This window comes from Furipterus horrens, unplaced genomic scaffold (assembly GCF_987537825.1).
Source record: "Furipterus horrens unplaced genomic scaffold, mFurHor1.1.pri manual_scaffold_4, whole genome shotgun sequence".
NCBI classification, from domain to species: domain Eukaryota; kingdom Metazoa; phylum Chordata; class Mammalia; order Chiroptera; family Furipteridae; genus Furipterus; species Furipterus horrens.
In genome coordinates this window covers 40,675,480-40,689,763 of record NW_028327174.1, presented here as the reverse complement: position 1 = coordinate 40,689,763, position 14,284 = coordinate 40,675,480, and the positions used below count along the sequence as shown (strand labels likewise).

The following is a 14,284-nucleotide window of genomic DNA, read 5'->3' as shown; positions in this document are numbered from 1 at the left end:
ATTAGTGAAGGACAAACAGATGCCACTAGCTAGACATAAACTCAGTGTCTTTATAATAGCAAAGCAAACGGTAACGGAATGTGTATGAAGTTGTTGTTTTTTTTTTAAGAAAAAGCATATTTATAATTGCATTTAATCATTGCCTTTCCTAATGGATTTTGTCACACCAACATGACTTATTTTAACAAAACAAGCTCAGTTCCTGACTTTTATTCTTTATGTACTGTTACTTTCATTAAATAAAAACACTTAGAATACTTTCTATAAAACTCATTTTCAGGTGAAATAACACATTCTGAGCATCTTTGAGAAAAATATAATGATTTTTGAGGAAAAGTGTTTCCTCTACAGTCTGACATTACCAGCATAGCAATAATTTTCAATTTCTGTGACCAGATTTCTTTTAAATTTCTCCAGAAGTCTTATTGCACCTTTAAAGTCACTTTTTAAGATGTAATTATCACACTACATATATTTATCTTAAATGGAGTTCAGTTTCTTTGGTATACGAGGTCTGTCCGGAAGGTATCTAGCCATGTAATATGAAGAATAGAGACATTTAGTGAAATTTAGTGAAGAAGAGACAAGATATAAGAAACACTGTACACAGGACAATGATGCCTTCAAAGTAGGCACCTTGGGACCTCACACAGTTCTCCCAAGCACCATCAACTGCCCCATCGTATTTACCTGAATCTCATCAACAGTCTGAAATCTCTTCCCTTTCAAAGGTGGTTTAGTTTGGGAAAAGCCAAAAGTTTCAGGGTCCCAAATCTGGGGTATAGCAGGGCTGAGTCACCTGCGTGATTTGATGTTTCGCCAAACACTCTGCACCAGACATGATGCATGAGGGGGCACATTGTTGTGATCAAGCTGCCAATCACCGGTTGCCCATAGCTGCAGCCTTCTGAATCATCCCAATAATTTCCGCGGAGGAATGTTCAAGCTTAATACAAAATTTGATGCAGATCCATTGCTCTCCTCACTCAGTCATTTTGAATGTGACAGCCATGCAGTACACATGCTCACTCAACGGCGTCTACCACACCCCCGACTAGTACAGTGAAGTTGTCATTGTTCACATGCATTCCAGCCCACTCTCCTAGGCTGCTATGTTACATCACTGTCATGCAAACCGTTCTCATTATATCAACAATGGCTCCACCTTTTCCGGACAGACCTCATATATTATGATTCTGCTCAATTCAGTCATGTTTTCTGAGGCTAGTCTGACCAGAACTGGAGTATTTCTACTACGAGCTTTGTATACCTTCTGATCTCATGTACTGATTTTTCTTTTGGCTGAAGAAGACCCAAGACACTGAAGTTCCAGGCGCTTTCCAATATTAGCTGAGTTTCTCTGGAGAATCAGGTTGGTAGGTAGGAGAGAGCAGGTTTGGAATTTTGCTGAATCTGTGACTGTTTGTCTAGGAATGCAGACATGGAGATGACTCTGGAGCGGGCAGTGAGTATGCTTGATGCAGACCACACACCACTGGCCAGGATTTCAGTGGCAGCCACCTTCATACAGCATGAGTGCTTCCAGAAATCTGAAGCACGGAAAAGGGTGAGTATCATTTTAAATCCATTGCAAAACTAGACTCCCCTGTCTATTATGGCAATGCTTTAAACCGAACCCAATAATTTACTTACATTTTTAAACATCTTCATTGAGTTATTATGTCAATTACATGCTGATGCCCAACCAACCAGTCAGGGCGAGAATTTTTAATTTAAGAGAAAATACATACATTCTGGGGGAAAAAAAATTCCTTCAACTCAGAAACTTAAAGTCACTACACAAACCTCCCCCTTCTTTGTCTGTCTCCCCAGCCTTCTCCTTTAAAACCATCCCCAGAGGCAATTGTCAACATTCTGTGTACTTTCAGATTTTCCTGAGAGAGGGCCAGGAGGTGAAGTGAGTGTGTATTGTATTATATTAAATATAATAAAGTTTTCTGATTTTTGTTTTCATTAAATAATTTCATTATAACTATGCATATTATAACAACGGCTCAATGACTAACTTTGTACATGTATCTTTGGGCACTTCCACAAGTGTTCCTAATGGATAGAGCCCTAAAATAGGCTCACTAGGTCATCTTATTATATGTTTGTTGTAAAAAGTGATACATCTGTGGCAGGGAGGGCTCATAGTTCAAAAAGGTATGCAGTGATAAGTGAGGTGTCTCTCCTAATCCAAACCCCAGCTTATCCCCCATTTTCCTCTTTCTCTGTCTCACTCTCCCATTCTCTCTCCTCCCTTCCTCCTTCTCTTCCTCTCTCTCCCTATCTCTCTGTGTCTCTCATCAATTTTTAGGTATATTTCCAGAGATACTTCATGTATGTAGGAACAATTATTTCATGGATTGGTTGAGTGTCCCTTTTTGTTTGAAACAAAATCACAAATGGTAACAGATTGTTTAGAGTACTCTATACTTTGCTTTCATTTAATATCTTGGAAATCTTCAATATATATTTGCCCTCCTTTATTTTTTTTAAACTGTTACATATGTTTATGTAGCATAAATGTACCAGTATTTCTTTTTTGTTCATTTTTTTAAATACCCATATTTAAGCACCATGTGACAAAGTTTTGACAAGTTTTGGCACTGTGAAAAGAACATCGCAATCAAGATAATGAGTGTATCCATTACTTCCACAGTTTCCCTGTGCCCCTCTGTAATCCTTAAATCTCACCCCTCCCCAACCCACTTTCAAACCCTAGGCAGCCAATGATCTGTTTTCTGTTACTGAAGATAATATCGAATTTTCTAGAATTTCTTTCTCTCTCTAAATTCGATTTTTAAAAAAGTGTGTGTGTGTGTGTGTGTGTGTGTATGCAATTTTTCAGGCACCATTTGTTGAAAAACTTTCCTTTTGGTACTGAATTGTTTTTGTGCCTTTGTTGAAAAGGAATTGATCAGTGTGTGAATCTATTTTTGGACTATATATTCTATTCCATCAATTTGTTTGTCTATATTTATGCAAAACCACAGTCTTGATTACTCTAATTTTATATTAAGTCTTGAAAGTAGGTGGTAGTCCTTTTGGCTCTTTTCTCTGAGTTATTTAGGTATTTTGCAGTACATATAAATTTTTGAATCAGCTTGTCAATTTCTATATTTATAAAACTCAGATATTTTTTGAGATTACAATGAATCTGTAGATTAATATGTGGAGAACTGACATCTAAATAATATTGAGTCCTCTGATCTTGAACAAGGTATATTTCACTATTTATTTAGGTCTCTATAATTTCTCTCAGCATTGTTTTGTAGTTTTTACGCTAGAGGTCTTCAATGTCTTTTGTCAGATTTATCCTTAAATATCTCATATTTTTAGATACTTTTACAAATGACCAGGTTTTTATTTTTATTTCAACTGTTTAAATTATATTTTACTGATTATGCTATTACAGTTGTCCTGACTATTCCCCCTTTACCCCCTTCCACCCAGCACCCCCGACTCCCTCAGACAATTCCCCCATCACTGTTCAGGTCCATGGTCATGTGTATAAGTTCTTCAGGTACTCCATTTCCCATACTGTACTTTATATCTCTATGGCTATTCTGTAACTACTTATTTTAACTTCTTAATCCCCTCACCTCTTTACCCGTTACCCCATATCCCCCTCCCATCTGGCAGCCATCAAAATGTTCTCCATATCCATGATACTCTCTCTGTTCTTCTTGTTTGCTTAGTTTGCTTTTTAGATTCAATTGTTGATAGATAGGTGTTTTTGCCATTTTATTGTTTATAGTCTTGATCTTCTTTTTCTTAAATAAGTCCCTTTAACATTTCATATAATAATGGTTCAGTGATGAAAAACTCCTTTAGTTTTTCTGGTCTAGGAAGCTCTTTATCTGCCCTTCAATTCTAAATGATAGCTTTACTGGGTAGAGCAATATTGGCTGTGGGTCCCTGCTTTTTATGACTTTGAATATTTCTTGCCATTGCCTTCTAGCCTACAAAGTTTCTTTTTGAGAAATCAGCTGACAGTCTTTTGGGAACTCCCTTGTATGTAACTAAATACTTTTCTCTTGCTGCTTTTAAGATTCTCTCTTTATCTTTAAGCTTTGGCATTTTAAATATGATGTATCTTGGAGTGGGCCTCTTTGCATCCATCTTGTTTGGGACTCTCTGTGCTTCCTGGACTTGCATATCTATTTCCTACACCAAATCAGGGAAGGTTTTTTTTCATTATTTTTTCAAATAGATTTCCAATTTTTTGCTCTTTCTCTTCTCTTCTGGCAACTCTATGCTGTGAATGTTGGACGTCTTGAAGTTGTCCCAGAGGCTGCTTTTACTGTCCTAATATATTTTAATTCTTTTTTCTTCTTGTTCTCATTGATTGTTTTTTGCTTCCTTATATTCCAAATCATTGACAGATCTCAGCTTCATCCACTCTACTGTGGTTTCCCTGTAAATTGCTTTTTATTTCAATTAGTATATCCTTTATTTTTGACTGGATCTTTTTTATGCTGCTGAGGTCCTCAGTAAGTTCCCCGAGCATCCTTACAACCAGTATTTTGAACCCTGCATCTGGTGGATTGCTTGTCTCCATTTCATTTAGCTCTTTTTCTGAAGTTTTGATCTGGTCTTTCATTTGGGTCATGTTTCTTTGTCTTCTCGTTTTTGCAGCCTCCCTGTTTTGTTTCTGTGTATTAGGTAGAGCTGCTTTGACTCTGTGTCTTGGTAGTGTGGTCTAATGTAGTAGGTGTCCTGTATATAGTCCAGTGGCACAGCCTCCGCTATTGCCCAAGCTGGGTACTCAAGGTGTGCCCTTCATGTGGGCTGAGTACACCCTCCTCTTGTAGTTGAGCTTTGGTTGCTGTTGGCAGATCAACAGGAGGGATTTACCCAGGCCAGTCAACTATAAGAATTCTCTGTGACCACTTACCACCAACCTCTGCCCTCCGTAGAGGATCAGCTGTGCAGGGGTGGTGTGGTGATGTTCCAGTGTGGTCTGTAGCTGTCCTCTGGGTGCGCTGCCCTTGAGGTTTCCCACAGGTCAGGCCCCACCTGTGTGTTACCCAAGGCCACCCTGCCTGAGCTATAATGCAATCTGAGATGGCTGCTACTTGTACTGGGCTCGGAGACCCAAGGCAAAGTCAAGCTGTGAATCTAGGCTGGCTGCTGCTAGTACCAGGCCTGGGGCTTACTGATGCCAGCTGTTGCTTGTTTGAGGGGGTTTAGGAAGTTGTGCCAAGACCACCCATTCATATGGAAAAGTAGCTTGGGTGGGCCAGTAAGTTGGGTGGTGCGGAGTCTGGGGATTTTTAAGGCGGGTCAAACAGTGTCCCCAGGATGATGGAGTCTCAGATATGGCACCAGCTTGCTGGCTCTTTAGATCTGTGGGGGGGGGGGGGGGGTTAGAAAATGAACAATGGCTTCTGCTTGCCTAGATGCCAGGCACTTCAGTTTCTACCAGTACGGCAGTTGTGCTACCCTATTGTTGGAGCTCAAAGTGGGGGGGTCTGAGGAGGTGAGTCCCTGTGTGCATTCTTGAAGAGTATCTGCTTGGAGATCTAGCAGTTTCTTTCACTGACTCCCACTGGTTTTTGCAGCCAGAAGTTGTGGGGACTTATCTTCCTGGCACTAGAGCCCTGGCTGAGGGACCTGATGTGGGGCTGGGACTCTCTGCTCCTGAGATATCCCTCCCAAATGTTTACCCACTGCATGTGGGTGAGAGACCAGTGCATTCGTGTCTGTACCCCTCCTACCCATCTCTATGGATGTGGTGTCTTTAATTCCGTAGTGTCAGTCTTCTATTCAACTCGATTTCTGATGGTTCTGTGTGATAGTAGTTCTGTATTTTAGTTGTAATTTTGATGTGGTTGTGTGAAGAGGGAAGCCATGTCTGCCTATGCCACCTTCTTGCTCAGAAGTCCTTTATTTCAATTTTTGATTATTCAATGCTAGTGTATAGAAATAGTTTAATCAGTACAGTTGATCTTGTATTTTGCCATACTACTAAATTCACTTTATTTGTATTTTCTACATAGAAGATTATGCCATCTGTGAATAAAGACAATTTTGTTTCTTCCTTTACAATCTGAATGACTTATATTTATTTTTTTCTTTTTGAACTGGCTAGAACCACCAGCACATTGTTAAAGTGAAGTGAGAGTGGATGTGTTGATCTTTGAAGCATTCAGTCTTTCTTTCACTATAAAACTTGTACTCCCTATGGGTTTGTTTATATTTTGGAGATATTTAATCTAGGGAATATTTGTAGGTTGTTATTTTTTTTCTTACTGACAAATGGCTTTATTATCATACAGTTGCACTAGTTAGAAAGATAAAGCCATGCTTTTCTGCCTGCTCCCTTCCCTTCTCCCACCACCTCTGAGGCAGCACCTCTGCAACTCCGGGTTCCTCTCCTTCCAGCCACCATCATGGTCATCTACCGGGACCTCATTAGCCATGATGAGTTCTCTGGTATCTACGAGATCCTGGAGATGCAGATGGGCTGTGCCTGGAGGTGGAGGGGAGGATGACCAGTGAGGCTGAGGATACTATGATGACTCCCTTATTGGTAGAAATGTTTCTGCTGAAGGCCCCAAGGAGTGGGTACCCAAAAGCACAGTAGTTGCTGGTGTTGATACAGAATTCCCTCACTTATCGTGGGTATTACGTTCCAGACCTCCCCCCCTCCCCGCGATATGTGAAAATCCGCGAAGTAGGAACCTTACATTTATTTTCGTATTTACTGTACAGTACCGCAAAATCCTGCGATATAGCAAAAAATCCGCAATAAATAATTAAATATAATATTTTTAAAAATCCCGCGATACAGTGAGGCTGCGATATAGCGAGGGACTACTGTATTGTCATAAACCATGATTTATTATAAACCAGCTTCACAAAAGAAGTCTACAGGAGGTACATCAAAGATTACATGAAGCCAATCAAAGGAAAACTCGGACAACAGAGACCAGAAAGAGTAAAGCCTTTTAAGATAGGGGCTTTAGAACAAATCAAGCACATGTTTGCTAATTTCAAAGTCTACCAGTTCTTTAGTGGTGAAAACATGCATCCAGGTGGCATGCTTGTTCTGCTGGACTACCGTAAGAATGGTGCGACCCCATGTGTGCTCCTCTTTAAGGAGGGTTTAGAAATGGAAAAATGTTAACAAGTTTGGCAATTGGGATCTATCACCTGCCATCAAAACTGGCTGCTCCTTCTTTTTTTTTTAATTCTCACTTGAGGATATGTTTATTAGTTTTAGAGAGAGATACACACATTGATGTGTAAGAGAGACTCCAATGGTTGCCTCCCGTGCTCCCCCCAACTGCGGGATTGAACCGTAGCCTAGGTGTGTGCCCTGTTCGGGATCGAACCTGCATCCTTTTGGTGCACGGGACAGTGCTCCAACCAACTGAGCCACCCGGCCAGGGCTGGCTGCTGCTTTTCATTCATACACCAAAACAAACGAGACTGATGTTATCTTGTGTTCTTCATTTATTTTGACCTTGATTTATTTGGAATGGAGGCATTTTTTTCTAAGAAAAAAACCTATCATGTAGGTTGTCTAAAAATAAAATGCATTTCAGTTAAAAAAAAAAAAAATGATCCAGCCATGTCACTAAGCTGAAATCAAATATTTCTAAGTCCATTTCTTTAAAGCAGAGATTGGAAAAATCAATTCTATCAGGATATGTTATAAACAAATTTTCCCCTTGGATTTTGCTAGGTTCTGAGGAATTCTTTTTTTTCATTCTGCTTTAATACCAAACTCAAAAAAGCACTATCGTTTTTCAAGGAGACAGTATAAGTTACTTACAGTATATGTCCTTTATACTGTACATTTCTGTCATTTTAGACAGTCACATAACCACCACCATAATTAAGATAAAAAACTGTTCCATCACCCCCCAAAAGTCCTTTACGTCCCTTTGTAGTCAGATCCTACCCCCGTCTCCACCCCCTGATATGACCTTTGGCCTGTCTCTAAGTTTTACTCATCCCAAAATGTCAAATAAATGGAATCATATAATACATAGCCCTTGAGTCTGTCTTCTTACACTTAGCATACATATTTGAGTTTCAACTATGTTGTATGTATAAGTAGTCCATTCCTCTTTTTTTTTTTTTTCCAAGTAAGATTCCATTGTATAGGTGGATATACCACAGCTTGTTTATCCTGTCACCACCTGAAGGACATTTGTTTCCAGCTATATTTATAAAGGATATTAATCTGTAATTTTATTTTCTTGTAATATTTTTGTCTAATTTTGGATTGAGGGTGATGATACTAGACTAACAGAATAAATTAGGAAATATCCTCTCCTCTTCTGTTTTCTAAAGAGTTTGATTTTAATTTTTTCAGACAAGAAGTCTCCTCTTATCCTTATTCTGCCTCTGTACATAATGTGTCTCTGTCTCCACCCACCCCGCCCACCCAACTTGCTTTTAAAATTTTCTGTTTCTCACTGGTGTTGAGCTATTTGGTCACAATCTGCCTTGGTCTGGTTTTCCTTAGGTTTCTTGTGCTTGGGAGTTCACTGAGCTTAAATTTGTGGATTTCTGCTTTTCATCACATTTGAAATTTTGGTTGGAAATGTTTCAACCGTTAGTTCTTCAAATGTTTTTTGCCTCGTCTTTGGGAACTCAACTTACATACACATTAAGCTGTTTAAAGTTGTCCCACAGCTCTTCCATGCTCACTTTTCTTTTCCAAATTTGTTTTTTTTCTGTGCTTCCTTTTGGATAATTTCAATTGCTGTGCTTTAAATCCACTATTCTTCTGCAATGTTTAACATGTCATTAATCACATCGGTGTATTTTTGTATTTCATAAATTATAGTTTTCATCACTAGAAGTTAACTTCGAGTCTTTTTTCCTGTCTTCTATGTCCCTGCCTAACATGTTGCATCTTTCCCCAAGATTTCTGAACACACGGAAGACTTAAAATAGCTGCTTTCAATGACCTTGTCTGCTAATTCTAATATCTGTGTTCATTCTTGGTGGGTTTTAATTGATTGGTCTTTCTTCTCTTTATGAATCACATTTTTCTTCTCCTTTGCATGCCTGGAAATTTTTTATTGAATGCCAGGTATTACGAATTTTATCTTCTTCGATGCTGGATATTTTTATTTTTCTGTATTTCTTGAGCTTTGTTATAGGATGCAGTTAAGTTACTTGAAAACAGTTTGATCCTTTGGAGATTTGTCCAGTGGGACCAGAGCAGCATTTGTTCTTAAGGCAAGATACTTCTGAGAACTCTACCTAATGCACTATGAATCAGGTCTTCTCGCTGAGGATAAGCAGGGTTCATGGGCCAGTGTGAGCATGACTAGCTGTTGTTTCCTTAAATCTTTTTAAGTGGTTATTTCCCTGGCCTCAGGCAGTTTTCTCACACACGTGCACTGATTAATATTACACTGAATACTGGAGTGGGACCCTCGGTGGATCTAAGGAGCTGTCTTTCTGTGCAGCCTGTCTCTGGTAGCCTTCCCTGCAAACACTTGCCTCTTTGTTCTTGGACTCCGCTCTCTGTCTCCTCAGCTCTGCTTGTTGAATTCCACTTATCTCCCTCGCAGCAGCACCTTAGCCTGGGAACTCTCCCCAGGCAATGACCTGAGGCAGCAGCAAGGCCCCTTGCTGGTTTTCCATCTCTTGGGGATCACTTTCCATTGTTGCCCCATAGCCAGTTATGAACCATTGTGTGCTTCTTCTGGTTTTTAAAATTGTTTCAGGCAGTAGGTAAATTCAGCCCTTTTTTCTATTGAGTCATTTTTAATTTTGATAAATAACTTCCTAATAATTCCTCCCCCAAATTGTACAAATTTACACTCTTAACCAACATTGCAAATACCACAAGATACTATTTTTTTGTGTTAACCTGACGGGCAAAATAAAAGCATCTCTTTGTAGTAGAAATTTTCCTATATTTTAAAATCAAGACTAATAGTTATCAGTTAATCAAACAGTTACAGAGAAAATATTTTTTAAAACTACGCACACTGACACAGAGTTTATAAAGATCTTTCTTACATAAACTTTGGTCTTCGTTATCTACCATTTTTAGTTTCTTTAAAGTGAAATAAAACCTTCATGGCACTAATTTACGTGCATAAAAATCCTTCTAGATTTTTACATTTTTATATTTTTTAAGTACTTCACCTATATCTAGTCTTTCCAAAACTTTCAGATTAGTTTTCAGAGAGACAGAATTCTTTTCATACTTGTATTTCATTCGTTTTCAGAATAGGTAAATAAATTGCATTATTACAATAATTAGAGTTGACATAACTACATTGGGAAAGAAACCTAGGTTATTCTTGTTAAACATGTAACTCAACTAGTATAAAGAGGAGTACAAAACCCAACATAGAGTAACTTACCAACTTTGATAGTACTCAGGGAATCGGTAGATTTTACAGAGGAAAATGTGGTTAATCCTACAGATCAGGTAATTTGAGCCATACAAAAGCACTTCTAGCTCTAGTTCACTCATGAGATTGCAATCAGGATTTTGGCTAGGGCTGCTGTTGTCCAAAGGCTTGAGTGAGGCTGGAGAATCTTCTTCCGGGGTGGCCGGAAAGTTGGTGGTGGTAGTTTGCAGGAGAATTGAACTAAAAATTAGTCCTTCTTATTGCTAACTCAGATAAATGTTTAAATCTTTTTTTATCCCCAGCCTTTAAATACTGGGCATTATTACTTTCATTTTATAATAATGGAATTACTTGGATTTTCTTTTGTCACCCAAGTTGGGCTAGATTTCCACTACCTCTTAAATTACTAATTTGATTACGAATGTTATTGCTTAACTATAGATTTAAAGCTGTGCTTGCCTTTTTGACTCTTATTCTGTGATCAAGCTAGAATAAAGATTAGTCTTGAGAATAATGAAACATGAAAACTTTATCGAAAACTAAAAACATGCTTTGTAGAAAATCTAAGAATTGTGATGTTATAACCCAAGAACATTAACAAAATCCTGCTAATATTAAGCATGATGCTATAGTTTTTAAATTATGTAAAAAAGACAATTACTATTTCGACATAAAGATTAAAATTTTAAGTATAACTTTTAAAACCAGTGGCCACTTTTAAGTTCTTATTTTATATTTTTAGGAATCTCAGCATTTAACACCATCAATTCTGCTCTCCTTTTTGAAACTCTTTTGTTGGTCCAGAGTCTCCTGGTTCTTCAGGTTTCCTGAATTTATGCTTGATCTGTCCCTTAAATATTTGTTACATGCCTTGCTGGGACTTGTCTTATTTAACACCATCTTTTGACCTGCCTCATCCACTTCTGTGGCTTCCATTGATGCGTAGTGTAGATGCGGATGACTCACAGCGTCTCCAGCCCATGTCTCTGCCCTGGGCTCCAAACCACATGTCCATATATTTCCTGGACTTCCCACTACACTCAACATCAACTTACCAAAAAATGAACACATTATCTTTTGCTTTTCATCTCCATTATCCAGCCTGCCTTCTAAACTTGTTCTTCCTGCTGGGTTGGGAGGTAGGGCACTGTGTGGTGGTTTGAGCATTAATGCTCAAAGTCACTCAGGAATGGATTTGAATGCCAGCACCCCAATTACCTGGGTGACCTTGAGCAAGGTATTTTGCCTCTCCGAGCCTCAGCTTTCCTACTGAAAGAATGGAAGTAATAGTCCTACCACAAAGAGTTACTGTGAGATGAACAACACAAATGAACAAAATTGAACAAGAAACAGAGTAACAGTTATTAGGGGGAAAGAGGGAGGGAGGGAAGGGGTTAAGTAGAGGAAGGGTTTAGCAAAGTAACTAATATAAATAACCCATGAACATGGACAGCGGGGTCAGGCTGGACTGTGGGAGAAGGGGTGGGAAGGGGTAGCAATGAGGGAAAAAATGGGACAATTGTAACAGGAAAACAATAAAAATAAAATTAAAAAAAAAAGATGAAGGTATAATGTCATGTGAAAAATAAAAAATTTTAAAAAAAAAAAGAGTTGCTGTGAGAATGTAATCAGATAATGGTGTAGCGCCGGCTCTGGAATAATAACTCAGAGAAGATTATTTCCTCTGTAAGTGATTGGTAGTTCACCCAGGCGTCCAGCTCATCCCTGTCACCATCGTCTCTGTTACTCCAGCTGCCTCCTAATTAGTCTCCCTCCTCTGTTCTTGTCCATTCCTAATCCCTTCTCCTCACAGTACCCAGGAGACCTGCCAATACTGCCCTGCATGCCTGTGGGATAAAGAACAAATTCCTTCATTTAATCCGCAAGACCCTTCTTAAACTGGTTTCATTTTTATGCCTTCTTCAGATCTCATCACAGAAGCCATGACTGCCATCACTGTTTTTGTAAAATTTTATTATAAAACTGAGAGAGACTCTGGGTCCCTCGGAGTGGATGAAGAAACTATTCATTCCCTCTGAGGAAGGAAGGGAGTAGGTTTTCTCTAGTGGAAAATCACCCTTGTTTCTTTATTAGCCAGGGTTTTTATTCACTTTCCACATGCGGAAGTACTTAAGGAAAATATGCAGCACTTCCCCAAATGGTAGGGAGTGAAAGGGAAGTGCAGATCAATACAGGGTTGAAATATCCAGGTATTTTACACAAGGTCAAAAGCACTTCCTCTTACTTAATCGTCCTGTTCTTCACATTTTACTGACAAGAATTTGAGACTTTACAGAGAAAAACAGAGCAGGTTCCCTTTTCCTTAAAAGCCACTTTGTATTTCTATTCTAGCTTCAAAATCCCCCAGAAGGTGGGATTCAGAGCAGGCCTGGGAGACAACCTGCCGGCTAAGGGCCCAGTGGGGGGTGGCTCCGCACGCACAGCGGTCAAGAGTCTTTTAAACCAAGCCCCTCTGCTTCCCACATCTCCCCATGCCTGTCTGCCCCCACATAAAACTAAGACAAATTCATAAGAAGTTTGAGTAATTAAGAAAGAGAAAAGGAAAAAAACATACCCATGGTCCCACCCTTCTTATCATTTTGATTTTGTGCTCTGATTTTTTTTTTTTTTTTTTTTCCCACTGTGTGGTTGCCTCTCACTCACGCCCCCAACTGGGGACCTGACGTGCAACCTAGTCATGTGCCCTGACTGGGAATCGAACCAGCGACACTTGGCTCGCAGGCCAATGCTCAAGCCACTGAGCCACAACAGCCAGGGCTTTTGTGCTCTGATTTTTTAATGCATGTGCAGGGTGGGACAAAAGTACGTTTAAAGATGTTTGTATGGAAATTATACAGTATAAAAATAAATAATAGTATAAGAATGAACTGTGTTTCATGTACTTAGAACTGTAAGCCTACTTTTGCCAAACCCTGTGTGTACATGGCTGTAATCACTTGAATATGTGGCTTTGTTTGTGGGGAATTTTTGTGTTGATTTTTAAAAGTATGCACAAATATGTCTGCTGTTTAAAAATACACAAAATAGCATTCTCCATTCATAATTTATACCCCACCATTTCTCCTAAACCCCCTCATCTCATTCCCTTCTTTATGTCTGTGTTTATGAGTAGGAATGCAGGTATTTTACTCGGATTTTTTTCAATACCATTATATCATAAGCATTTTCTCATAACATTAATAGTTTGTAGGCATTTTAATGGCGGTGCATTAGTGGTGACAGTAGTAGCTACCATGGGTTGAGTAACTACCGCATGCCTAGCACACAACTGCTAATCTTAACACAGTCCCCCTTTGACAGATGAGGAACTCTATGACTAATAAAATATCTGTCAATTCAGACATTGTTCTGCCTCTCTCACAGCTACCTGAACATGTGGATATGTGACAGTTAATCATTAACCAGTCTTCCCAGTTGTTAGACATGGATGATTTCTTATTTTTCACTGTTGTAAATAATGTAGTTACTGTTATTGTGTGTTACTAGTCTGTGTCTGCATTTCAGATTGCTTCCTAATGAAGATTTCTAGAACAGAATATTTTTCCTTTTTGGCCTGAATTGCCAAATTGCTTTCCTGAAGGTTATACCAATGTATAGGGAGTGATTAATTTTAAAGAGAGGGACAGGAGACAAGGGGAGTGACATTTCCCGGAGGAGGTGACATTTTAGCTGGCTCCTGCAGGATGAGTAGGGCTCTGCCCGAATAGAGGCAGAAGAGCCCAGCCTTGCCTACAGCAAAGGAAGTGAGAGCAAGGGCACCAGGGCACCGGGAGCCCTGGCCCCACAGGGGCGGTCTCTTGCCTCTGTGGATTTGCGCCAGAAATCCTAATTGTTTAAGTATTTCAGAGCTGGCAGGGAAGAGGATCAGAATAAAGTGAAAGAGAAAGTTAAAATTCTAATATGTGATTTTGCCCTTTCAT

At 39.2% G+C, this 14,284-nt stretch overlaps 1 protein-coding gene and 1 pseudogene across 1 annotated transcript in view; both read left to right on the top strand.

Moving 5' to 3' along the window:
- PKP2 (plakophilin 2) overlaps positions 1-14,284 on the top strand; it is a 79,460-nt gene that overhangs the window by 24,219 nt on the left and 40,957 nt on the right. The window contains exon 4 of the mRNA XM_090273006.1: positions 1,432-1,567. Within this exon, the coding sequence (XP_090129132.1) occupies positions 1,432-1,567 (136 nt within the window). The remainder of the gene's footprint in view (positions 1-1,431; positions 1,568-14,284) is intronic.
- LOC150011578 (translationally-controlled tumor protein-like) lies at positions 6,402-7,138 on the top strand (annotated as a pseudogene).